The sequence below is a fragment of the Zerene cesonia genome, chromosome 19 (assembly GCF_012273895.1).
Source record: "Zerene cesonia ecotype Mississippi chromosome 19, Zerene_cesonia_1.1, whole genome shotgun sequence".
Classification (NCBI taxonomy): domain Eukaryota; kingdom Metazoa; phylum Arthropoda; class Insecta; order Lepidoptera; family Pieridae; genus Zerene; species Zerene cesonia.
In genome coordinates, this window is record NC_052120.1 from 6,647,400 (window position 1) to 6,674,941 (window position 27,542).

The 27,542-nt window shown below is 31.7% G+C and overlaps 2 protein-coding genes across 2 annotated transcripts in view; one reads left to right on the forward strand and one right to left on the reverse strand.

The window, feature by feature from the left end:
* LOC119834463 (limbic system-associated membrane protein-like) overlaps nucleotides 1-3,909 on the forward strand; it is a 7,716-nt gene extending 3,807 nt beyond the window's left edge. The window contains exons 6-10 of the mRNA XM_038358829.1: nucleotides 470-530; nucleotides 1,282-1,537; nucleotides 1,841-1,919; nucleotides 2,873-2,995; nucleotides 3,437-3,909. Of these exons, the coding sequence (XP_038214757.1) occupies nucleotides 470-530; nucleotides 1,282-1,537; nucleotides 1,841-1,919; nucleotides 2,873-2,995; nucleotides 3,437-3,705 (788 nt within the window). The 3' untranslated portion in view covers nucleotides 3,706-3,909. The remainder of the gene's footprint in view (nucleotides 1-469; nucleotides 531-1,281; nucleotides 1,538-1,840; nucleotides 1,920-2,872; nucleotides 2,996-3,436) is intronic.
* A 136-nt stretch (nucleotides 3,910-4,045) lies between these two features.
* LOC119834708 (limbic system-associated membrane protein-like) overlaps nucleotides 4,046-27,542 on the reverse strand; it is an 82,305-nt gene continuing 58,808 nt past the window's right edge. The window contains exons 2-11 of the mRNA XM_038359167.1: nucleotides 10,938-11,053; nucleotides 10,492-10,696; nucleotides 9,483-9,614; nucleotides 9,012-9,167; nucleotides 8,564-8,648; nucleotides 8,020-8,119; nucleotides 7,541-7,699; nucleotides 6,964-7,081; nucleotides 6,361-6,453; nucleotides 4,046-5,839 (exon numbers count right to left, since the gene is read on the reverse strand). Of these exons, the coding sequence (XP_038215095.1) occupies nucleotides 5,649-5,839; nucleotides 6,361-6,453; nucleotides 6,964-7,081; nucleotides 7,541-7,699; nucleotides 8,020-8,119; nucleotides 8,564-8,648; nucleotides 9,012-9,167; nucleotides 9,483-9,614; nucleotides 10,492-10,696; nucleotides 10,938-11,053 (1,355 nt within the window). The 3' untranslated portion in view covers nucleotides 4,046-5,648. The remainder of the gene's footprint in view (nucleotides 5,840-6,360; nucleotides 6,454-6,963; nucleotides 7,082-7,540; nucleotides 7,700-8,019; nucleotides 8,120-8,563; nucleotides 8,649-9,011; nucleotides 9,168-9,482; nucleotides 9,615-10,491; nucleotides 10,697-10,937; nucleotides 11,054-27,542) is intronic.

Below are 27,542 nucleotides of genomic sequence, written 5' to 3' on the forward strand. Positions count from 1 at the left end.
AATGACAGATTCGAAATTCAAATGTAATATTTTTTTATAATTAAGTGTAACAGTATTTATGGCCAGACTAAGTAGTACCATCTATTGTTAAACTTTGGCACTATTTCACAGAATCGTATGCATTCTTTAGAGGTTTATCTAGTGTATATAATGTAGGATAGATGGCGCAATAACCAATTTGTGTGTCAGTGTTTATTCAGCGAGTATAATGAATTGAATAATTTACCTACATTATAACCTAATTATGAGCCCACTAATGACATAAATTAATTGCCTTCCAGTTAATAACACATTATCAATTTTATTACATATTGAAAGCTTATAAACTCAAAACAAATTTATTTTTTCTAAAATAATTAACATTTAATACATTTATATGAACATTTATAATTTTTCTACGAATATTACGTGTAGAGTTTCAACAATGTTTTCAAGAATATGAAGTGCAAATTCAAAACTTTTGTTTCAGACGCCCCTATATTCACAAACGGCAATGACACGAGCGTAGTATTCGTCAAAGACAACGAAAAGTATGTTCCTCTCGTAATCCTTTACACAGAAACTGGAATAATTAAGTTTCTCGATTCAGTAGTTAAGACTTAGGTAGATGCACATTATCCTTTAGCAAAAAGTACGCAGATTACTGCAATATTATGTTTAATTATATTTTTATATAATTAGACTCCATACATATCGTTAATTTTGTTCAAAAAAATATTATCGACAATTCGCTGATCAACATTATTGACTATATTTTATTAATTTATCAAACGAAATTTACAAATGTTTGAGTAGTATTATTGCTTATTTGCTTGAGTAGTATTTATAAATGTTTGAAATTTTTAAACTTTCCATTCGCAATTACTCCAGTGCACCATTTTTTGTGAATATTTTATTTTCAGACTAAATTTAAAAAGCTATTAGCTAAGTGTCTCTCAGTACCTAAGGGAAAAAATAATAACAAAAAAAAAAAAAATTAACGAATACGTTAAGCTTGCCCAGCAGCATAACTTGTTGTTATTATTTTCATACTCGTATATGCCTTACCTTTGCTTTTCATCCCTTTTCTTAACCCTACTTTATGTAATAAATGCGAATGTTTTAAGATATTCGATACTTTTCCAGCAAAAACTGCTAATCTGATTGTTTACTATATTTATTGTACAATTTACTGCATACGGTACATTGGTATGATAACTCTGATGCTACTATAATAGGAAGTACATATTTAAAAATTTTGTGAAATCTGAGTATAAATTTGATAATCTTTAATATTTTCAGCGTGGAGTTAGTATGTTTAGTGGATGCTTTTCCGGAACCTACTTATAAATGGTACAAAGAGCTTGGTGACGTTCTATCAGAATTGTCACAAAGCGAAATACACGTGGATGAAGATAAAACAAAATCACACGTATCTTTTAATGCCAATGAATCTTTATTTGGCCAAAGATTTAGATGTCGCGCGACAAATCAGTATGGGACTGTGGAAAAAGTGTTTGCAATTCAGAGATTGGAAGAACCTGACGCGCCTACGGAGGTGAGGAACAACATTTAAGTGATCATATTTGAATGTTTGAGATAAACGATGTCTTGCATCGAATCGGATTTTTAAAAATGAATTTGTAAAAAAAAGTGGTGATTGATTTCTCATATTTCTCATAGATTATTTTGCCCTAAATGTTTTAATGTTATCCACTTACGAAAACCTTTGAGGGACGTTTTTATCTAGCAGTGGACCTAACCGTAGTACAATTATACTATATCCCAACGTTGAGACGACAGTACATACTATAGCATTTTTTTGTTAATGTAGATTAATAGAATAGATTTTTATTTTTAGGTTAATATAAATAATTTAACACACAATTCACTACAACTCGCTATTATTTGGGAGGAAGAAGCGTTTTATCAAGTTGGTGGTATGTATAGAGGTTTCTACTACCATAGATGTAAATACAGTTTAAGGTAGTGTTAGTTACACTTGCATAGCAAAATTTGTAATACATTAAACTGTCTGGTAGTAAGACGTATTATGTTTGGTCAATTAAAAATTGTTATGGTAGAATTAGTTTTATAAGTTTTAAATGCCAATCGAAATGCCAAAACGTTTAGACATAACAATAACAACAAATTGGATGATTATTTCAAGAACCCGCTGTTAAGAGAGTTGATCAAGTTGAACCTACGTCACACCTTCACATTCTCATAAATCACAAACGCACAAACACACACACACACACACACACACACACACACACACACAAACACACACACACACAAACACACACACACACACACTTTACTTATTTTTATGTTTGTATTTATATAACTATTTCCTTTTATTTTTTTTCAACTATAATATCGGTCCCTGTAATACAGATTAATATCTCGTATGGGACCAACGTTTTGTTTGTATGTGTGCATATGGTTGAGAAATAAACTTATTTTATTTTATAAGAGTAGAAATAGCAAATTTGTTATCTATTCAGCTTGAAGAAATTATACTTCACAACACTTATCCTAGCTCGATAAGATATTAACAAGATATTCATTTAGCTCCTACTAAGTAACTTAGTATAATTTTGAGCTTATAAAGGTCAAAGTTTAAAGGCAATTTATACTTGTAAAAGACAGTGAGCTCGACTCTATTATTAGATTTAAGAATAACTCAATATCAGTATAATACGATCAAACAATGATACTTGATATGTCAGAGTTCGATTTTTCTATTTATTCTGTAATCAGTCAGTATGCGGACTTATCTTGATGATGGTCATCCCATTATGGGGTATGGGACATAATATGTATTTTTCAAGGTGTTGTAACTAAAAATATATTTTACTTTTAATAACATCATGTTGTGTCAATTTAGGTGCTGAAATTCTATACATGAAAGCAGAAATGGTAAAGAAAAAGGCCTCATTGGATTGGCGGAGGGCGAAATCAGTTCAATTAAGTTTAGATGAATTCGATTCAATAGAGAGTGAAATAGGAGGTATGATAATGAATCTATTTATATCCTTACACAAAAGCAAAAGTATATAATATTATTCTTTATCTTCAAACTTACCGTGTCTATATGATTAATTGAAACTCTTTCATTCATCCTTTGCATTACCGAGAAAATGTAGACATATGAAAAGCAGACGGTTAGGTAGCAAATACATTTAATAAAAAACTAATTATATTTAAGCCAGTAAAAATAATCCCACTTATTTAAGATTTAGTACGAAACCGACAGAAACACATAGTTGAGACAGGTTTCATACAGAATTTGAATGAGGTTATATATATTACAGCTATGAATTTGATCATTTTCGTTATTTGGAGGTTTTTGCTTGCTTTTTATCGTAGCTTAAGCCGGGTTAACAGAATATTAAAATAGAGTCTATGACGCTAATATTATTATATTATATAACCCCTATTGAATTTTCAGGTGCTCTTATTACCCTACCAAGTTTAGACGCAGACACCACGTATTGGGTCCGCGTGCGCGCGACCAACGAAGCTGGCTGGTCAGCATGGTCGGCACCAATCAAAGCAGTGACAGATACCGAACCAGAGGTTGAAGATACTCCTCAAGAGGTCCCAGTTAGCATTCGTTCCCCGACACATGACTCAGAGGCCCGTTTCTATGGGCTTTTGTTCGCGGGAGGAGTATTGGTTGTGGCTTTCGGTTCTATGTTTGTTGTGAGACTCGTGTAGAAATATTTATTTTTAATTCAATGTTTGTAGATTACATTTGCTGTGGCTTTGTATTTTTTTAATTTCGTGATTGGCATAACATTTGTTTAAACTTATTTATTTTTATGATAATATAATTTTCGAGCACGCTTAAAATTGTCCATACACACATTGCGGTTTTGAAGATTTTGTGATGAGTGAGTGAATGATGTCGTAAAATATTCAACATTTTAGGGAATAAAAAGGAATGCAGTATCATTAATCTTACATAGATAGATCTAAAATTGAATAGTACTGACTTGCAAAACAGAAGAATCAGTAAAAACGGCAAGGTAAATGGTGAATAAAAGAAAACAATGTGTTTATTTTATAAACCACCTTTATTTCGGCATCCTGTGTAACATTTGCAACAATGTTGAGAGTCAAATTAAATAAGGCGATAGGACCATGTTCACAAAGCTAGTAGTTTATTTACATAAAGACAGATCACAACATTTTCCTAACGCTACTAAAATTACAATGTCATGGAATCCATATAACACGGTGCTTCACAAGCATTGATCATATAAATACCTATGAGCGTTACATATTTGAAAAATTTCATAATAAAGGGAAGGGAGGAAAAAATCCAAAGGGTATAGGAAATTCAGTCTTCCTGTGCAATACACTAAATATAATTGAAAATTCTACCAATAGGTAGGTTAAATTGACGGACGTTTGACTCAATTATCAACCAAATTTAATGAATATCTTTTTGAAAATAGAAAATTAAAGGTATTTCAAGAATAATTACAATCTTAGGTATTAAAACAAGTCATGTATATATCTGGTAAATATAAATAACTTAACATTCTAACACCATTGATTATTTAACTAAGGAATTCGTAAATAAATATCATAAATATATAATATATCAATTTACTTCGCAGCTTAGCCAAACATGTCTTAAATATCTATCATAAATAAATACATTATCCAATAAAACGTACATATTTTTATAAACATTATTTACACAGCAAACAATAATGAATAAGCATCTAAAGTTATACAGCTATTACATCTAAATTTTTGTTGATATATTTGAATGATTGTATTTAATACAATGTAAAGAATTTCTACTGATTCTAATTAATTACCAAACTTTGTTAGGTATTCAGTTTAACAAATCTGTAGGTATACGTAAAGATATCAATGAAATTAAATAAACTTGCTATAGCTATAGATCTAAAGCTTATTGTCTTTTTAGGTGAAACAGTATTTTCAAAATTGTAAAATGAATCAATTTAATATTCTTCTAAAAAGTTCAATGAAAGAGATTAAAAATCAAAGAAGTGAGTCATAATTGGACGCAATATTTCAAAAATGTTATAACTAGCAAATCCGACAGTAATAAATGGAATCTTTTTTTCTGTTTAGATTAAGTGTTATTTTCATACGAGACCAAAGTTCATGCTAGTGTTTTTTCGTATTGGTACTTATAGTAATTTTAGTAATTGGCATTTATATCAAATGCATCAAATTATCGAATTACAATTTATCCCATAGAGAATGAGTGAGATAAAACCCAATATAAGAATGCAATTAAAATGCTTCAAGCAATCACAAATATGACTGAAAAAAAACTACCCTACATAAGTCAGAATCACTTCTGAAGACGCAACGCGATTCCTGATCTGGTTCATTACATTAAACCTTATTCTAATAAACTATTTATTATTATTGGAATTCATAATTGCAGTCGAAGTTATAGCTTACGATTACACGTGATAAATGGGGACGATAATTTCGTCATTAACACCAACAAGTTTTTATACCAATGAACACTTACACATATTGCATAACAGACAATGTAAAAAAATCTTTCTAGCTATATTAAATATAAACAGGGAAATTTAAGAAGACTTTTTACAATACAACTTATACGATGAAGAATTTGAAACAGATAAGGAACAGGGTTGATTGTTTTAATAAACAATAGGGTAAACAGAGAAAATTGCCAGAATGAGGATAAATGAAAGAGTAATTTGGGAGGCTAAATCTGTAGTGGGATTGGGGGTCACTTCAACCCAGTCGGAGAAACCAGCGGCGTTGCGCGTCCGCACTCTCACGTGGTATGTGGTGCTGTTCATTAGAGGGCCCACCGTGAATAATGTGCCTATGAAAGGTTTTAACATTAATTAATATAAAAAAAACAGGTAAATGCCTTAAATAATAACGATAAAAATAATGATCTATACGCTAACAAACTACATCGTAAATTATGTTATGTTTATGAAATGTTTCTCTCTTTGCTACTGCTATCTAACAATGTACTAGTTGATAAGAAAACATATATACAAGTGTGACTAAATCTTCCAAAGTTCACAAAATATACCTTATTAAGATACAAATACCTGAAAGTAATATTGTATTTTCATAGCACGTCAGGCATGATTAAAATTTCAATAGAAAGATTTCAGAGTGAGCTACTTTGTTTCTCGAATACCTATTGTTCTTACAAGGACTTCCTTTTGCCAATAACCTATTATGTAATGATTTTATTCTCTTTTCAAAAGCGCTTCTAGAAGAAGTCTAAATAGACGCATACAAATTAATAAATACCTATAATATATGTTTGAGTCTGAGTTTGATATTTTCTACCTTTTAACGTTTTGTATATTTCTAAAACATACTTACTATTGTATGCCTGAATGTCCACCAAAAACTCATTAGCGGCATCCCAGTCAGGCAGGAATCCTTCTTGCACGGGTACAAGCGCGAAAGAATATCCTGAAAGTCGTTTAGGCAATTTTGTAGTATGCTGTAACTTGAGCACGCGTCTTTGCTTGTGTGGTAGGTGTAGAAAGTATCCAACCGACTAACGAGCAACCGACCAACGAGCCAATTTTTAACCGACTAAAAAAAAGGTTGTTAATTGGGACAATATCTTTGTGTTTATTAACCCGGTTTCGGCTATGTCAACCATTTTGATGTCACGTGTTTCATAATTTGAAATGTCATTAAAGGTCTAAGTAGTTCTGACATTTTGAATTAGTTATTTGTAAGAAGTAATTATCTTATCTGGAGTAGAATCTACGCCTGCATTATATTTTATACAAATCTAATTAGAGTATCAAACATCTATTCATCCTTTTATAAATCCATCCAGTTTTTATATTAATTAATTAATTAATTCATAACTCCTACATAATTTAATTTTGCTGCTATTCTAATAATTTTATATAAGATCGTTGCTCTAAGATTTTCATAAAAAACACACTATAGAATCGATTAACTTACCAAGAACTGTAAGATTGGTGGGGTCTTCCGACATGTCTTCTTCCGCTGTCGCCATGTTACAGGTGGAGCATGTTATGTTGAACGTGAGATCACTTGAGGATGTACTGGCTAGTTGTATCTGAAAACACAAATAATAATAGTAATATAGACCACAGTGGCCAGCCTAGATTATAAACAAAGAATTACCACAATTAGTTTAATGTATTCACAGACTATAGAAATTATTCTATCAATTTTTATGTTTTGCAAGTTCCTTAAGTTATTCATGAAGGTTGTGATTTCGAGGGAGTGTACAAACAAAACCGTTGTATTAGATAAGAAAGTACTATATATAGGGTTTAATTTTAAAAGTGATATTGACTTAACTCAAATATATTTAAAGCAATTTTTTATTCGGAAAGGTTGTCATGCCGAGAAGAGTATTCGAGCGATATAGCTGTAGTTATTGGGTCTTTGTAAAGAATCATTTAAATTTAAACAAATATGAAACTTAAAACTATAATAAATTAAACATATAAATTATAGTTTTTGAAAAAAATTATAATATTATCATAAAAGTATTCAATTTAAAACTCACAAAGTCAGGAGGGTTCGGCTTATTTCCAAGCGAAACATGGTAGATGATTGAAACGTGTCCCTTGCTGTTATTGGCCGAACACTTGTATTCGCCCAGAGCACTTGCGTCGAAGGTCCTCAGCACGAACACAGAGCTATTGCCGTCTTCTGGAGTCAACACCTTAAAACATTTTATATGTTACTTTATAAATTTAACCTCGTATTATTTTTATAAATGTTAAGTATCTCTGTCCGTCTCTTAGTCACGTCTAAGCCGATGTGCATGAAATCTACCGAAATAGTTTGGGATCCGAGAAGGTATTTGGTATATTTTTTTATGGGATAACCTCGGACTTTCTTTTTCATTCTTTAGCTATGCGAAGTCTTGGCGAAAACTAATAATACATAACATAACAAAATCTTCTCAAAAAAGTATCCACAGAGTTATCGATGTATAAACGTACAACGATTTGAAGGTTAGATAGAAATAAGCAATTTTACCGTCTCAGTGTCCTGTAATTCTTCATCATAGCCATTTTGCCGTCTGTACCAGCGGAATGTAGGCGGAGGATTGGCAATAACCGAACACGTAATATTCTTACTGTTGGAATAGAAAAATATATTAAAAATAAAATTAATTTAAAATATCAAAGTTATTTATATAAGGCTTCATCACTTTGAAATCGGGTTGATGAATGTATTCCGTAATAATTTTATTTTTAGAATAGCAGGTAGTTATCTAACAGCGACTTGCTAGATCAAGGCGTTACTATTTCAGTCTCGCGGAGATGTCGGTTTACTCAGTTAAATATAAGATTTCAGTTTCGCGTATGAACTAACAAAAACTCAACTCTTAGTCGTTTTGTACTACAAATATCCTACAAATTATTGAAAATTATCGTCTAAATTTGCACGACACTAATCTTTTAAAGATTAAAACATTTTATTCAATTAATCTTTATTCAGACAAACAAAGTTTTATGAGGAAATTTTTTACAACAATGTGAAGGCTAATTAAGCTTTCCATTATGACATTATTACTCACGTTTCGTTCATAATAGCGTAAACCTCTTCTGTCTTGTATTTCGAGTAGGACACCTCATTGTTTTCATCCACTAGAAAGGGCTTATCTAAAAATATAAACGTATTATAATTGTTGATGTTCAGAAAACGTTCATAACTTAGATGCAGGATAAAATTCAGATTCAGTCCTTCGATCTATCGCATAATTTTTCTTATTCTTTTTTCATGTAACCATGTTATTAATGCGAAAATATACTTTTGGTGTTCTTAAGATTAATCAATCGAGTTGGTAAAAATAAAGTTATATTTATTATTTGCATTATATAATATAATTTTCCAGTCCAGTTAAAAATGATCATTCCTAACTATCGCAATCCGATCTAGAAAGCGAGCTAAGGAGAAATGGTACTGCGGATATCAAACGAAGCGCGAGATAAGGCTTAAGGCTTATAAAAGAATCCAATACTTACGGTTAACAATTAATTGCACTCTCCTGTCAGAGAAATGAGACAAAGCTTTTTGTGTAACTCTGCAGACGTATTCATTGGTGTCTCTGTGGGTTAAGCTCTTAATTTCAAGCTGATAATTATCGCCTTTCATTTTAAGTATATATTTTTTGTGATCATCTGTAAAAGATTTTATTTAGTCCCGGGTAATTTCATTATATCATATATTCTATTTGTAGGACTAGTTTTACATTATTTCAGGTTTTATAGAAAATTTATTTTTTAATATCACAACTGGTTGTTAAAAATTCCTATGCTATATTTACTCAATTGAATCAAAGAAATTGTCATGTTATGTTAATGAAAGGACAAAATCTGACTTCAGAGTATGCTATACTATATATTAAATGTATCCAATTCATGTATCAATGTGATGTAAACTCCACATATATTTTCTTAGAAAACATTGTCAAAATATTAAATAAATTTACTTACTAGAAATTGGATCATTCTCGAGATACCACTGGATGATTGGAGCCGGGTAACCTTTCGCAATACAATCTAATTTCACAGATTTTCCTTCTTCCCCTTCAATAGTCTCGTATTTGTTTGAGATTACAGCTTTAACTATAACAACACAATATTATAAGTAGCAACTATAATACACGTCGTATGAATTCCTGTTGTTACTTATATTTATAACCAGTAATGCATTAGTAGTTTGTGAGAACAAGTGACCTTTTCTTATTAAAATTTGTAGGCTATTTAAATAGATTTCGCTTTGATATAATCACTCTAATATATATACGTGCATTGTATATACAAAGTATGACTTTAATACTTCGAAGAGACTAATTAGACTGTTGAACCGACCACTTGTTTTATTTATTTAATAATTTGTATTATGACTTAAATGCTGGGAGAAAGTTCTGGGATATTAATTAGTTCTTCTTAGAAATATTCTACGACGCAGAGGAATGATTTAATGAGTAACTTTGGTAGAATTTGTATATTATGAGGAGAGGGATGAAACAACTTTGAGTTGCGGCATGATTTAGCAGAGTAATTTTATTCATGCTTTTTAAATTATCAAAGCAAGGATTATTTATTTAGCCTAGTTTGAACGTAGATTAAAAGCGAGCTTAGGTTTATTTAAGTATGTAGATGGGCTACTCGTATATTATATATATTCATTTTGGTGGTTCATTCTGACAAGGCTGTATGTAAGATCTTCAAGAAACGTCATAGTTATTTTTTTTAGTTTTTTTCAACCAAAGGAGAATAATCCTTAATTATAAAGCATTTCAATGCTATAAAACTAAAAATTAAAACAGAATAATCCGGTTTGTTTTTGACGTAATATGATTACAAAATTTGGAAGGTTTATGAATGTTTGAGAGTGGCGGGAAATTTTGGTCTAACCTTTCGGGAAATGTGAGAAAATAATGCAATGCTTTATCTTATGAGAACTAGTATAATAAAATAGTTAATTAGCAAAACATACCACCAACAGTGATTTCAATAGACTCATTCAAAGAGCCTGCTCTGCACGTCCAGTTGCCACTATCTTCGATCATGGCATCTTGTATGATGAGAGCCACAAGGCTACTAGCTAGTGTGTCATTCTTAGATCTCTCAACGTAAACTCGGGTGTTCTTTGAAGACCGACCTTCGACTACTGTGTCTTTTGGGGATATCCAGTCGATCATCTGTGAAGATAAGTTATAAAGATGTTATATAAAATACAGCCTTATAGTTTATGTTGCAATCCCATTTTGATCAAAATCATCAATGCAATAACAAAAACATGAATCATTCCCTATAACCCAATAAGTTTCCCAGACAAATTGTATTTATTTATTATTTTCCTTCATTTATCATTATTCATCATCATCATAACATTTCATTTATTGTCGGTTAAATTTCGATACAACTCCAGTTCTAACATACCTCTGGAAGATTCCGCCCTTTGCAGTATATTGCCCTTTTGACACCGACGTTGTATACCGATGATCGTGCCATTACATGGAGATAGGGTTCTCCATCATCGGGACTCGTAGATAAAACTGCGAACAAACAATACATCTATAATATAAGTCCTATAGATTCCACATATAAATCATCTAGCTACAGATAATAAATAACAATTGCGGCAGAAGTTTTCATCTTGCTAAGCCCTCTTGAGTATTGTAAATTATTGAGGTCTAGAATGATATTATTGTTTTCTGAATTCAGATCGAATAACGTGAAGCTACAAATGGAAGAAAAGAATTACAATGACACGGACGGTTATATTAAACTAACATTGGTATATGCCTCCCGCCTTAAATGTCTGACGGGCAATGAGCTTCTGCTATACGAAAATTTAATTTCCTCCGTACAAATGCAAACGCGAAATTAAATTGAAAATGTTATTTTAATACCGCTTAAAGGCTGTATCAAATATACTGTTAAATAAATCGAGATTTCGTTGGAAAGTACTTTAGGCGTAAGCTATTGAGGGTAAAATGATAATATAGGTTAATACCACATGGAATAAATACTTAAGAAAATTGCAAATTTCAACTATATTTTCCTTTAGAATAGACAGAATTGAATAAAAATTTACATTTTACTCCTTATTATAAATGCGTATGTCTATCAATATTTTCTTCCCGCCGAATAGTTCAGAAAAATAAACTTAAATTTAATTTAAATGTTATAAGAAAGTAATTGGCTTTTGTATAATGGTTATATGAAAAAAATATTAAATTCAAATGATTGGCGAAGTTCGTTGAAAGCTTTGGACGGGAATTCGTAAAGTTAAGCTTAACTTTAAACGCCTTTAATTTATATTCACATCACATTCCACTGAGTCGAATTTTGTGAAATTTGTGAGTTTATTGCTTGTTAATGAAAATATCACGTAATATTGTCACGTGCAAGTCGCCAATCGCAGTCAGAGTCGTAGTCCAAATAAAATGTCATATAAATTTATAAGATATAGTCCACGTGTACCCGGTAACTGATGTAAAATGTTTCCATATATGTAAATCCGTTATATACGCTTTTAATAGATAATATACACCTAAATACAAGACATCAATAATTCAATCGATATTATTAAAAATATTCCCATTTGCTAATTATGCAATATCAGATGCTTTTCTTTGGATTTGTTTAAAAACAAGTATATTAAGTAGATTTATACAATTCTTTGTATCTATTATACTAAAAAATTTAATTAGTTAATAGTCCAATTTTTGAACAGCTTCCAATGTCTCTTCCTGGAAAACGAAATCACACTAATATTATAAATGTGAAAGTTTGTTTGTTTGGATGTTAGTTCGTCAATCATGCTGAAGCTTCTGAACGGATTTTGATGAAATCTGGTATACAGACAGAGTATGAGCTGACTTGGATGACAGGATACTTTTTATCCTGATTAAATACTTCCTTGGGATAAAACAGGAATCTTGATATCCGGGCGGAGCCGGGACGAGCGTCTAGTAAAATAAATAAGGAACAACCAAAATATCAAATTACCATCTTTATGTAGAGTAAAGTAATCAAATAAATGGCTCATACAAACATCGCCAGTCCATAATTAAATATTGGCCGCGCAAAGTGCCGACATGTGGCGTAAATGTCCATATAAACGTCGTTTTATGTAAAAATGGGAATGCGCAGAAGGGCTATTATAGATATTTTGCCTAGTCTCTTTTTGTGAGCAACATGTATAAAAAAAGTATATTATAATATTATAATAGGATATTATATTAATAATTGTCTTTACTGTAATTGCCCCATTATATTCTAAATCAACAGAATAGATACCAACTAATACAGAATAAAGTAATAAATCTTAGCAAGATAATTTCGCTGCCCTTGCCCTGAATATCCACAGTAAAACAACCAATTAATCCTTCAACTATTTTCCATTTGTTGCGTTCGAAATTGATTACACAAAGAATGTTAAACAGGGCGGTCGGAACGCTGAAATTTGTTTAAACTTGTTTCGGGACCGGAACGAACAAATGACTGTGGTTACCGTGCACGAAATTGAGTAAGCCCTGTATACTTCATGCATGCGCGGATCTTCTGTGCTGTTTACATTATTTACACAGTTTGATTGTTATGTCACAGTTTCAGGAGTAATAGTGCGGGCCTACATGTTATTAATATTGTATTAAACTGCAGTTATTGACGCTGTTTTTATAGGGAATACACTAATAATGTTTATCACAATTATGAGGCAGCTAACTTAAATAAAAGAGCGAGGAATGCAATATTGACAGTGCACATTATCCGAGTTCCCAGTTTCAACATTTTTTTCATAGTCTTTCTGGAGATGTCTTTACTGGGTGGTCGTAAATTGCTTTCAGGAATGCCATTGTCACTTCACTGTGTGAAAAAATTGCAATGCAAATGATGATGAATAGCAATAGAATCATAAAGTAATAAACATCAAATTTATGATACATGGAAACGAATGAATTGGATTCCTAATTTATTTAAATTGTTTAATATATATTTGTGAAATAATATGAACGATGTACAAGGCACGTCGTGAATAGACCAGTATTTCCTTTAGTGTCAGGCTGCCAATATTGTGAGCAGCAAAAATATGAATTCAGAAATATTTTACCTACAGTTTCAATCCATTCAAACGTCATACTTATAAATTCATATCAAGAAAGATAAAATTTTCAAGAAGTGATTCGAATCATATTCTTTGCTGGTAAGACGACCGAGTGAGCTTAAAGATTGATGCCCGTAAAAGTCGAAAGCTTTTGAAGAGTTGAAACAGGCGTATCTATACTTGATCATACAATATTACACAGTAAATATTTTCTTTGATAAATGTAATCTTTTACATACATACCTATGTTTTTAGAGTTCCGTATTCAAAAGGTTAAATGGCATACTATTTGCTATTAGTCTGTCTGTCTATCTGTCCATCCGTCTGTTACCAAGCTGGATCACATGAACCATGATAAAATTTTAAGAGATTATAATATAATTCTGTTGCTACTATAACCAAAAAATTAAAAGTCCTATCTGTGAAATGTTTGGTACGTTCATGAACTAATTCTAGGGACCATTTATTAACAGGTTTAGCATTTATTAGCGTCCAATTCACACTTGACCAGTTTTTTACTTTCATTCTTTGAATAATGTAAAACAGCATTTAATGTAATTTTGTATTTTAAGTTTATATTTCAATTTGTAATTTGTTTATATCAAGTAGTGTTAGATTTATCAAACTGATAGCTACCTACAATTTTAAACTACATACACGACTATTCATAACAAATGTGGTTTTACATTAAGAACCGATCGTATGACTCAAGTACGACTATATAAATAACATCGGAGAACATTAAATCCCATCTTTAAAAGAAAGCACATCCATCATTTGGAAAATTATTGATATTTTTGCTGAATACTGATCCAATGATAGATGGTCTCCATTAAGCAAGTTGGTTTCTTGTTTATTTTGAATAAGTATTGGGTAACTGACGCAATTAAGCTCAAGGTGCGAAGTAATACCTGTCACAATGATTAATAACCCTTAAAACCTGCAAAGGCCCAAATTATTAAAATATTGTACATAATTTAACAACCTATACTGTGTTTTCTTTGTACAGATTCCTTTCGTTTGACTCGGCAGTTTTCACATTTCACCCTATTTCAGATTGAAACCTCTTATGTTACCTTGTGATACATGCAATAACCTATAAAGGAATGTTCAAAACTATATCCATCCGTATATTGAGCACTTCAGTATTTGTATTGTTACTTTTCGATGGAAATGTACCTTATTTAAAATGTTATATTGTTGTAGTATAGGTAATCAATATCACTGAAGATTTATATTCAATTCATTCAGATTTTAAACGCGATTTATTCATTATATTATTAACCCTAAATTTCGCATTTTACTTCTTGTTGCTCCCAAAACGTTTTAAGGCAAAAGAGGATGCTAAGAAGCATGTAATATATTATGATATACTTTATAATGATAGCACGTTCGCATCACCATCAGTGTTGCCTTAAGTTATGAATATAGTTACACGTAACGAGCACCACTTAGCTTGAAATTTAATAAAACACACGTCACTCCCATATGCCTGCAGTGAATAAATAAAGCAGCGTTTTGCACACTCACTTTACCGTGTTCGTCAATGTCTTGAGCAAAGAGCTTACGAAATCCCTCTTTGTAATATGATGAATATGGGATATGTTTGTTGTTAAATTTAGCCTCACTCAGCCCTTACTGTGCCGATATTATAATCGATTGTTAAATAATGAACAGCGTTTTGATAGCTTGTATGATATATATTGCATTCAGTAATATTGGTATCTGGATCCGGACCCAGAAATAAATATTTAGTGGCTAATTGTCGAAATAATGGGATAGTGATTTTTATCTTTATTACAGTGTGATTGTAGTGTATTATTATTGTAGTACGTTTATGATTATGTACGTTGTGAACTTTTATACTAAAGATTTAGTTATTTAGTGTGAAAATCGAGCACGCTTGGTGATAAATTGGGCCAACTCGCACCAAGGAAGGTACCACACCCCCACAAAAGATCGGCGTGAAATAGTAGCGTACTACTGTGTTTCGTTGGGAGAGTGAGGGGAGACGGAGGCCCATATCCTTTTTCTCACCCATTCCAGACCATTCCTCTATTCCCATCGTCAATCCTTTCCTGTTGCTGTGCCCCTTAAAAGCGGGAAACGCTTGCAACAGCCCTACCCTTGCAAATTTTCACGGGCGGTGGTGATCGGTTACCATTAGACGAACAGTTGCCCGCTATCGCATAAAAAAGGAAAGGCACATAACATGCGAGCTGGCCATAAACTTGTAATTCTAATTGTGGTAAAGTCTTAAACAATTCTTTTAAAATAATTCGAAGAGATGGAAATTCTTTACTCATATTTTATAAATATTGTAATTTACCAATTAAAAGTAACTAGTATTAGTTTTTTATATATCATGTATCAATTTTGTTGGTCTGTATTTCATTCAAATTTGCCTAAAAAACTGTATGGTTTGATTTTTAAATGAAACAAATTGGAAAAACGTCACAGGTGGATTCTGTTAGGCGCAGCCAGGTGGCCAAACCAATTCTCCATTTTACATATAGAAACATTGTAGTATATACATACGTTACCGGCAGTCTGGATAATTTACAAAATACCTATGCAATATAATATAAAATATTTATAATTTCACGGGTGAAATATTGTAAATATAATTGTCGAATAGATACTTTTTCCTCGCATTGCCTAGGTATTGTATAGAATATGGAATTTTGCATTATATCATTGACTAGCGGTCCGCCCCGGCTTCGTCCGTAGTACATATATAGCCTATAGACTTCCTCAATAAATGGGCTGTCTAACACTAAAAGAATTTTTCAAATCGCTGCTGGTCCGATTTTCCTGAGATTAGTGCGTTCAAACAAACAGATAAACAAACAAACAAACAAACTCTTCAGCTTTATAATAATAGTATAGATTATACAAATAATTAATCGAATGTGATACACATATAATTCGATTCGATGTTCACGGTAAGGACAGTACCTAACAAAAAAGAAAATATTAAATATATCTATGAGCGAAAAACGTTTTGTATCAGTTGGAAATATTTTCTTAGTACGTGATAATAAAGTGAACAGTGAGATATAAGAGAGAAAATAACAAAACAACAATGTAATCCTATTTGATAAAATCTTATTGTTCTCAGCAACATCAACATGGGCTTTTTATTTTTAATTACGTCTTTATCTTTAATTACGCGAACTATAAATAAATCAACTTCATTGTTGTGTAAATTTAAAAATTCAATCTTACTTATTAGGTGATTGGCACGATCCTTAATAAGGCAGTATTTGCTTTACCAGCCAAATGAATTCGCTGCCAAGAAAAGCCAGCCACAGTTATAGCTGAGACTTACTGAAGCACTTCGAAATATTACTGCTACGAGTTTTCAATTTGCTTTACTTCAATATATTATAATTGCTCGTATAACTTTGCTTATTAAAAGTATTGTGATAATGTGAAACTAAACTTGCTGAAACTTTTAGTATGGAAAATAGACCTCTAAAGAAGACTTTATGTCTTACCATTACTAATAATTATGAGGTATGTGAACCATAGAACAAACTAATTATCTATAGCTAGAACCATCTCTTATATAACTGATGGATAAAAATCAATGAAATATCCATAATTATCCAAATCACCACAAACAACAGTCAATTATTTAATGGCGCTCATGTACCCAAATGAATATTAAACGTATTATAATAAGTGTCAAAGTAACTTTATAATTTAATTAAAACATACCTAAATCTATTAATCAATAAGTTTTAAGTCAAAAGTTTTCTTGAATATCAAAAAGGGAATGTTTCAATCGCGATTTCTAAAGCCTTCTTTGAAACTTTATAAAGTTGGTCGCGTATTCTACAGCTGATAAAAAATATGGCTTTCATTGTTATAATGAAGTCTTAATTTCAATAAAAGTCGATTCGATAGAATGAAAACATTATGATTTTACACATTAATATATTTCCATTTACAAGTCGATGTATAAATTTAAGATAACGATTGTAGTGTATATATAATGCAAAGTTTATTCTGACTTTTGTTGTTTAATGTTATGAATACATATCGCTCACTTGTCTTTGATAATTTATTTGTATTGACTAATAACTCAAATAGGTAATGTTTAAATCCCTCGAAAACTCCACGAAGAATCATGAAAAAGGCAAATCCTTTTCACAAACATAGGAATGTATTATGAGAAAAATGTTCAAAGTAATACATTTTATTATGTTCAATTTATATCTTATGTGACTTGTGAATTTCAAATGTAGTAGGTAACTTTCCTCACGTTTAATATACCGACCCATGGAAAGTAATTTACCTACAACTAGCTAAAAATTTAATTTTGTTTAAGAGCTTCATTTTCAAGTGTGTCTGCAGTTACAAAGAAAATAGCTGCAGGCTATCATTAAACGCGCACATATTACTTATTGAGATCATTTTAATAAAGGTTTTTACGGTTTCGAATTATTCATAAAGATAAAGTATAATGAAATTGCCCTAAAATTGGATGTATATGAATTACAAATTACGCGTCACGTAGGAGGTTAATAAAATTTAAATAATTAAATTTGTAATTTTCCTTTGTTTCGCTTGGCTTTTGCATTATATGCAAATGATGTCAATTGTATTCAAAAGGCAAAAACATTTTCTTCGTATTTATAAACAAAAAACCAATTTCTCTCGATAAATTTAAGAAAATTCATGAACTGGTGGCAAACCCTATTGGGAGGAAACGATTTTAGATTGAGATAGCGTTTCGACTGTGATTTACTGCTCTGTGTCACTTAAATACAAAGATTTCTCGGATTTAGTTATACATATCTATATAAACGGATTTTGTGATAACAATATATATAGAACACAATCGTTCTCAAACTAAGATCTTCGAGATTTCAAAATAATTCATAGTGATCGGAAGCTTCATGTCCAATTAATGCCTTTATTTAATCAAAAAATAGTCTTGACAATGAACACAACGAGAATATCTAAGATAGATGATCTAAAACTGGATTCAGCGGTTGATTCGTTACTGTGTTGTTTCCAAAGTATTAATAAACGAGACAATTTTCATATCTCAAACTATTAGAATGGTTGTGAAGTCTGAGGTTATGAAGCTTTTCTTAAAAATCACCTAACTATGATATCATTTTAGAAAATTTCACTCTTAAGTCTAGAATATAGAATTCATTTCTAAGTTATTATAAGTTTTATTTTAAATGAGTTCAATTTTAAACGGAAAAAAGGTTTTTTTAATGCAAAGTAATTTCATGTAACGCCCAGCACGCGACCATACAGTTAGTATACGAAGGTCCACTTCTGTAGACACCTGGGCGTTGGAGTTAAAAGCGAATATTTATCTGCTCACGGCTGAATTCTATGATTTAATAAAGTGGAAATTTCAGGAGCTTTGAATATACAACGTGTGGTTTGCATTTAAAACATCAATTTGTTTATTTTGGGATATTCATTAGTTATAACAGCGTTATTTATAAATATCTATAGGATATTGGAAGATTGCTTACATACGATGAGATTATGCCTTTTTTGGAAGATATTAGTACTTCAGTGCTAATATTATATTGTGTTTGTTATTTTTGTCTTTCATTCACGTCGCATTTGTTGTTCTAATATTTTTGTGTTTGGAGACAGCTAAGATGTTAAAAAGTTTTCCCTTAAGAATTTTCTTAAACTACATAGGTAACGTCGCGAGCAAATGTATCATGTCTGTCTATTCACTAATATGTGATCTTTGCATATAATATTGAATAGATTTGAATATGATATATTTGTTCCACTTTAGTAGCAGTTAATATAATACTCTATCGTGTGATAATATCACTGCATGGTGACTAATTATATAAATGAATACTCCTTTGTATCTTTACTATTTTAGATGTTGTGCTCTAATTTGACAGTTTAGTACATACGAGTACCGTGTAAAAGCTTCATAAACTGCGCTTCAGAACGGTAATATAGAGTGGATAAGTTCGTTAATTTATAGTTTAAATTCTGAAGCACTCCACTATACAAAGGAAGGCGGAATTTCTCACCCTGCTGGTAGACATTTTAAAAGACTGTTACTTAACTTTTTATGTAAATGTTAGCGACGGGGACTAAGGATTCAAAGAAGAAGTAAAGAGTTACGGCTTACCACAAAACGTACTTATACCGAACGGAATTCAATTATTCGTTGAGGACAAAGAGGAAAAATTGTTCAACCCCGTCCGGAGGAAAATAGAATAAAAAATTGTGTTTAACGATTTAGTAGATAGTAGCAGATAGTGTGAGAATGGTAACACTTTTCATCGAATACTTTTGCGAATCCGTTCTGCGGATGTGAACAAGGCTGCGGTCAACTTACACTTAAATTGGAATATTTGGATCGTTTTAGTACGGCCACTTGAAATTCTTCTATGTTATTCAAAGGATAAATTAGATTTTGCGATTTGTTTCCTTAATTAAGACCTTTATTAAATGTTATTATATGAAATCATATGAAAAAAAACGATATAATAACTAATACAAATATTGTGATGTTATGAATGATTGTGGATATATTCATATCTAGTTCAGATAGAAGTAAAGTACTAATAAAAAAAGTATGCCCTATGCATCTTTGCGGTGAAAGAATGTGTGTTTAATCGAATTCATATCCATAATTCTGTAAAGTAAATAAATATGTATTCATGGCTCAATTGTAGCCAACAAATAACTCATATAACAATAAACAGAATATTAATATTAATTTGAAGTTCATAAGCTTAAAGTGTCCAAATAATGAATATAGGATTTTTCTTTACATCAAATAAATCCTTTGTGAAATTATTTTTCTCCGATCCCTATAGATTTATTGGTTACTTGGTTCATTGTCATAAAAGATTATCTCGAGTTATAACTTTTTCGATTCCATTTTCTTTGATATATTTATTCATACTTTGTATTAGTTTATTTAAAGTATTATCGAGTGGCAACAACAAGAAGTATATTATTGTTATTGATTTAGTATAAAAAGTTTAAAACAATATAAAGTTAGTTAAGTTTTCTTTACATCTATTTGATATAATGTAAAACTTGATTGGATGATATATTCTTCTCAAACATATTTTTAATCCGAATCTAGGGGAAGAGCTTGAAGTTGTTACCGAATATATAGAGAACTTATCAATTGGTGTTCACAATCGTTCGGTGATCGAAGTTGAAATACCTTTAAAGCTTAGGCTATAGATGCTATAAATTAGTTAATATTTCAGAATCTCGTGTTGCTATATGTGTAGGAAAGATATTGATTCGCATAATTAATGTTAAGTCCTTGGAAGCCAGCGAGGGACAGTGGAATAATTAAATTATGAAGGTAATTTGTGACATTGTATCATCGGCTATTATTAGAATTACCAACATGACGTGATTCGGGCCATTTGCTCATGTACATTTGCGAGATAGTACGGTTAATAATTCAGGGGTAACACCTAGATCAGATTGTTAGTCGTGACTGACCTAGACGCACTTAATGTTCTGAAATAACTATTTACATGAAATATGTAATTACTCTTCATAAAATTGTTAGATGTTGCTTTTACACGCTCTTCGCGTGGCATGGTTTATGAAAAATGTGTTTTTTCTAACATACGTCATTTTCCTATACAAAGGGCTTGGCTTAAATAAGTTAGTTAACTACATTGCATAAAAGGTAATAATCCCGGTATATATGTAATTTGTAAATTGTAAAAATAATTTATGTAATTGAATGAAGTTTAAATTTGTGTTTTTTTTTTTTGGAAAATTAAATATAAAAATTCATGAGTTCCGTATTGTTTTGTTATATGGTGGAGCATATCCACTTGTGTTTATTATTTTTGTAACCCCGCAAACTAATCATAATATTGAAAAACTAAAACTTATTGAATAATTTCCTTACATTGAAAACAATTAATGTAAGGAAATTATTTAATCCTGGCGACCCTAATCAAAATAATAAGATGAACTTATAACATTGTTTTATTGTAACCGATTCTTGATAAGTGTACAAAGTTTGAGTTATATTAAGGCGCTTAAAATGGGTCAAAAATAATAATTGATCTAAAGAAGTCGATTACATACAAATACAAAAACATCAATGTTATCAAAAAATTCCAATATATTATATATAAATTTCCCGTGTCAAAATAATAACCAAACTCCTCCGAAATGACTGAACCGATTCTTATGCGATTTTGTGTGCATATTGGGTATGTCTGAGAATCGGCTAACAGCGGAGCCAGAGCAGCGTTTGCCGGATCAGCTAGTTATTCTTATAAAAAACCCAAATAACTTTTCATAAAAAATGTAGTGGAGTTTTTTGATCCGGAAGTCCCCATATCTCTCAAATTGCCTTTTTACATTGAGCCTGATGGGTATTAGAGTAAAAACTATGGATTATTCAAGACTCTAGCACCCAAGTCACGTCTCTCTTCGTGACAGTAGATTTTTATTATAACTGATACTAAGTGGCATCTTCGTTGCTAACCGCGATCTCGCAGAAATGTTAGTTTTTTTCTTTCTCTGTATTATTAATCTAAATTCTCACTAAGTTGTTAAAGGTCATTTGATTAACTTTAACACGTTAGAAAAAACGAGACCGCAAAAAACTCACTGTCGTATGATAAGAAGAAGAGTTTTTTTTAACCTCTAGGTATATGCTTTTATTAATTTAGAATATATTATATATGTATACAAGTAAAATTTTCCTCAAAAGTGATATTTGACACATTCTTTAGCAATTTGCATACCAAATCTCATCAAAATCCATACAGTAGTTTCAGCGTGATTAACGGACAAATATCCAAACAAACAAACTTTCACATTTATAATGTTAGTGTGACAAAAAACGCTATCTTTCGTTAGTTAAGGAAAATACATAGTCTCCCACATAATTTACGTTCTCAAGGAATCACGGGTATATAAACTATCCTATGTCCTTTTTCTAGTCTCAAACTATATCTGCACCAAATTTCATCCAAATCAGTTCAGTGGTTTTGGTGTGAAGAGGTGACAGTCATACAGTGTTAATTCTTTTCGCATTTATAGAATGATAGTAGGGATAGTGTAATCATTGTTCTGATTGATGCTTATTTGAATGGGAGTTTATTAATTTAATTTAATAACCGATTTTCACGTTATACGGGAAAATTGATAATGCAACTTGCATAATTTGATGTTTTATGTGGGATTTGCAAAAAAAAAAAAAAAATTCATTCACTATTGGTTCAGTAGTTTTTGCGTGAAAGAGCAACAAACACATACGCAGATCCTTACAAAATTTCGCATTTATGATAAAAGGAGGATTTTATTATATGGATATGATTTACCGTAGTAAGTACGTATGTAATTACTTAGTAAAAATAGTGCATTCTACTTGTTCTGTAAAAGATTGCAAATCATCATCTTATAAGCAGCTGCATTTCATCATTTTATGTGTCTTTTGTCTTGTGTTTTCGGCTTTTACTACGAAATCAAAGGCTACCCTAAAGGTTTTAACTAAACTGACAATGGAAATCTTTTTACTATTCGAGCGCGTCCAAAATATCAAATGTTTAATGTTCAAATAACTTGAAATTTAGATGGGAATTCGATGCATTTTTAAAATGCAGCTCTAACTCACGACCTCGTTGACAGCGAACGAGTGAAGCCTGTTAATGAATATTGCGCTTGAAGGGCCTCTAAACAATTTTGCTTCACTTTCACAATCGAATACGTCTGAAAATAATAATTTTCTTCTAAAAATGAACGTCCGAAAAACATATTTTTGGACATCATCGGACATCAAAATATTCTTGGAAACAGTTTCAGCTTTTTAAACGCCAGTTCCATGACGTCTTCGTCGGGAAAATACAGAGTTATATAGGTATTTGATCCTGCGCCGTCACTTACACACTCTGGAATTAGTACTGCTTTAAGACATCGCGTAATCATCAATAAATTCTGAGAGTATTATATCTAAAACATTTAATTATAATCCCACCCATATGTATAACCTAAAACAATAATTACATATTTGTCAATTTTTATTTACATACGTTATAAGATTTGCGAATACGAAATAATGCAATCTACACATACTAATATAAACACCGTGTAATGTAAGACATGCACAAATAATAATATTTAAAACACGATTTATTCATTACATTATTTAATTAAGAGTTGAATTCCATTATAAGACTAAGATGTGTACAAGCTGAACTGTATTTTGGTATCTCTTGCATTCCGCAAATTAAACAAAAAGAAGCGTTGGTAAATGGCTGAAGAAACACATTGCGGATATCAAACATTGGCGTGACAAATTTTTTTTTTTATGTCATAGCGGGCAACTGAGCTGGTGGTTCGCCTGATGGTAAGCGATCACCACCGCCCATGAACATTCGCAATGGTAGGACCTCTGCGAATGCGCTACCCGCTTCTTTTGGGTTAAGGGAAAAGGAATGGATTAACGACTGGAAAGAAGGAATGGACTGGGACGGGTGAGGAAAAGGCAACGGGCAATTTTTCAAGAATTGTTAGCGATACGATTGAAATTAAAGCGTAAAAATATTCAATACAGTAGATAGTTTGGAGCTTTCTAACACCTGAGATATTGTAAAGAATTTTATACTAGAATTCAAACATAATAAAAGACTAGACGACAGAAATACTGCCAATGTCCAAAAAATACTCATCATACCAACTGTTGATAAATAAGTGAGGAAAGTGTATAAACAACAATTTTTAAATCCCCATGAAGGGTTGTAGCATCTCAGCCTCCCCGTAACCGCCGTCCGCCCCGGCTTCGCCCGTGGTACATATATAGCCTTCCTCAATAAATGAGCTATCTGACACTGAAATAAGTTTTCAAATCGGACCAATAAGTTCCGAAATAAGTGCATTCAAACAAACAAAAAAACTCTTTATAGTCTAATATATAAAATTCTCGTGTCACAGTTTTCGTTGCCATACTCCTCCGAAACGGCTTGACCGATTTTGATGAAATTTTTTGTGCTTATCCGGTATCTATGAGAATCGGCCAACATCTATTTTTCACACCCCTAAATGATAAGAGTAAGGCAGAACAGCGTTTGCCGGGTGCAGCTAGTATTAGTATAGATTTCAGAAGCACATTGAAAGAAAATATTTCTTAAAAATCATTCTTGCCGTAATTGAGAGAAAATATCTTTTGTGCGATAACTTCAAACAAAATATAAAAGGATATTAACAAGTATTTGCATCCAATTAGGAGATAAAATATAAGAGATTAAAATACTCTGCCCTTTTGCTTATATTAAATAAAAATGTACAGCTGTTTAAAATGATACAATATTTGAAGCAGGGGCCAATCTGTTCTTACAAAGATTATGCAAATAACCTTCATTTATATGCACAGCATCCTTTTAGACTGTTTGATTAACAGACTCGGTTTTGATTCCGAGTCAGTAGTTTGCGTTGATGATAAAATTTGTTGAGAAAATACTCTCAGTTTAATTAAGTTTATTATATAAACAATTTGTATTTATTTCGTAATAGGAGTTCACTTCTAATTGCAATGTTTGTAAAAGGTGTATTTCAAGGTTCACTCAATATGATACGACTCCTCCTTTGAGATCCATTAAAAAGGCTAACGGTCTAAGCCGAAAGTGATTTTCTCTTTTAATTTATATTCGATTTAAACTGATGTCCCAAAAACGAAAAAGGATCAAAATCGACTGTAGGTATTTGTTTTTGGTTTATTTATTTATTACTCGATAACTTCATCTCTCTCCACTCGCGGGTTATTCTTTATGTGTTTGATAGGAATTTGTTGAAGTTTGGTGCCATTTTATAAAACGGAGGTCGGTGATCTTTTTTTATAGAAAATGACTATTTATTTCAAGTAGCCAGGTAGCCCGGTAAATATCAACCACATTTTATTTGCTTTTACGTACGTTTATAGTATAGCAAACAACCAATAGGATCTGTTATATAATATGAACAATGGAGTAAAAACTTAAACAACTATATACGGATTAAGTTTCTGTATGGATATTGAAACTAGAGATAATAATATAGGAATATTATACAAACAGTGGAAAATTTCGACGTACACAGAGTAATATCAAAACCGTAAATTAACATTCAAACTCAACTATATGGTTAGAAGTTCAATAAACAACGCGGTATATGAATATACAGAGGCAATGGGTGAAAACATCTGCGGTCAGGTGGCAATAACAAGCAGAGCCGTCGAACATAGAACATAAATTCAGTCGCGGTTGCTATGATTTACTATAGCGCAGGTGTTGGCGTTGTCTAGCTGACTTTAAATCAGACCGCAGATGGTGTACATGCGAAAAATCACTCCCCCTTAATTATAACTAAGGTAAAGAAGGTGTGAATTCCTTTGGCATTTCACACGTTCTCTTCATAAAGGATTATACGGTCGCATTAAACTATACATAAATATCTAAATCCATTAATGCACCATGATCTCACCTAACAGATATTTACATTTACATATAAACACATACAATTTATCGTAAAGATGTAGTCCGACGTGAAGAGGTCAGTGCTGGTAATTGAAGTACCGTTCCTTCGCAAGGAAATTGGCGGGAAGCGATAGTATTTAAAATGCCTCGAAATTTCCTTTGATAAGTGAGAGCAACGGAGGTCATTAATATTTCCGAATCTAGTTTATTGCTTTCCAATTAAAAGCATCTTGTTATTTTTACTGTTTTTAGACGTGTTTACATTTAATTTATGCTTTGTAGTATCAGACTAAGAAAATTTTGCAGTATCGGTACATCAGAATAATGAAAGTGTCATGAAAATGTAATTAATTTACAATAAAAATGTAGGAACTAAGAATTAAAGCTTATCTTATATATAGAACTCCCGTTTCACAATAATAGTTACCGAACTCCTCCGAAACGGCTCGAACGATTCTTATGAAATTTTGGGTGCATATTGGGTATGTCTGAGAATCGGCCAAAATTATTTTTCATACACCTAAATGATAATAGTAAGGCAGAACAGCGTTTGCAGAGTCAGCTAGTGTCCTATATAAGTACAGTCGTCCGCTGTTTTCCCACTATTCACTTCAGCAAGCGGACCTCATTTTTAAAATATGCAAAAAAATAAAAACCAATTCTTCATAGCAGAAGCGTAGTACCGTTAACTCAATTGGTACTTCAAGTTGCATAGAACTGTAATTTTATTTTATAGCAACATGCTCTCTACTATAAACCTACGTGTTCATTCCAAATTGCGACTACAGAGTAATTTATTTTATTTGAATTGTGGCCAAGTCCTCCTAGGTCAGGTCGGCGACGCACTGTCTCGCCAAATATAGAACTAGCAAAATATCTCAATAACCTATGTCCCATATAACGTGACCTTTATACTGAGTTATAAAATCATAGCATCAGATACTTTATCAACTACATTTTTCTTAACATTACATAAGCTACGCCTGAAAATATTGTCTGTCTCTTAAAGATGTTTATAATATAATTAGGCATATACCTTTATAATATAATTAGGTTATTTTTTTTACCAAAAGATTAAACGCGTTAAATTTTTTAGAAATAGATTAAATTGAAATGGGACCACTCAGCAAGCACCAGCTTCAAAAAAAGTAAACTACACCCATGCCGTGAGGTAACAAATACACTTTCTGTATGTGGTAGTCAAGCACGCTTCGGTACGAATTGGGCCAGCTCGCACCGGGGAAGTATAACACCCCCACCAGATGTCCGGCGTGAAATAGCATTCTGCTGTGTTTCGTTCGGTGAGTGGAGGAGCCGGAGGCCCATATCTTTTTCCTTACCCTTTCCAGTCCTTTCCTTTATTCCTCTCGACAATCCTTTCTTAATTCCTTCCCAATTTAAAGCCGGCAATCCATTGCCGACTGTGACATAAAAAAATACACAAAAATGCAGTCGAATTGATAACTTCTTCTTTTTTTA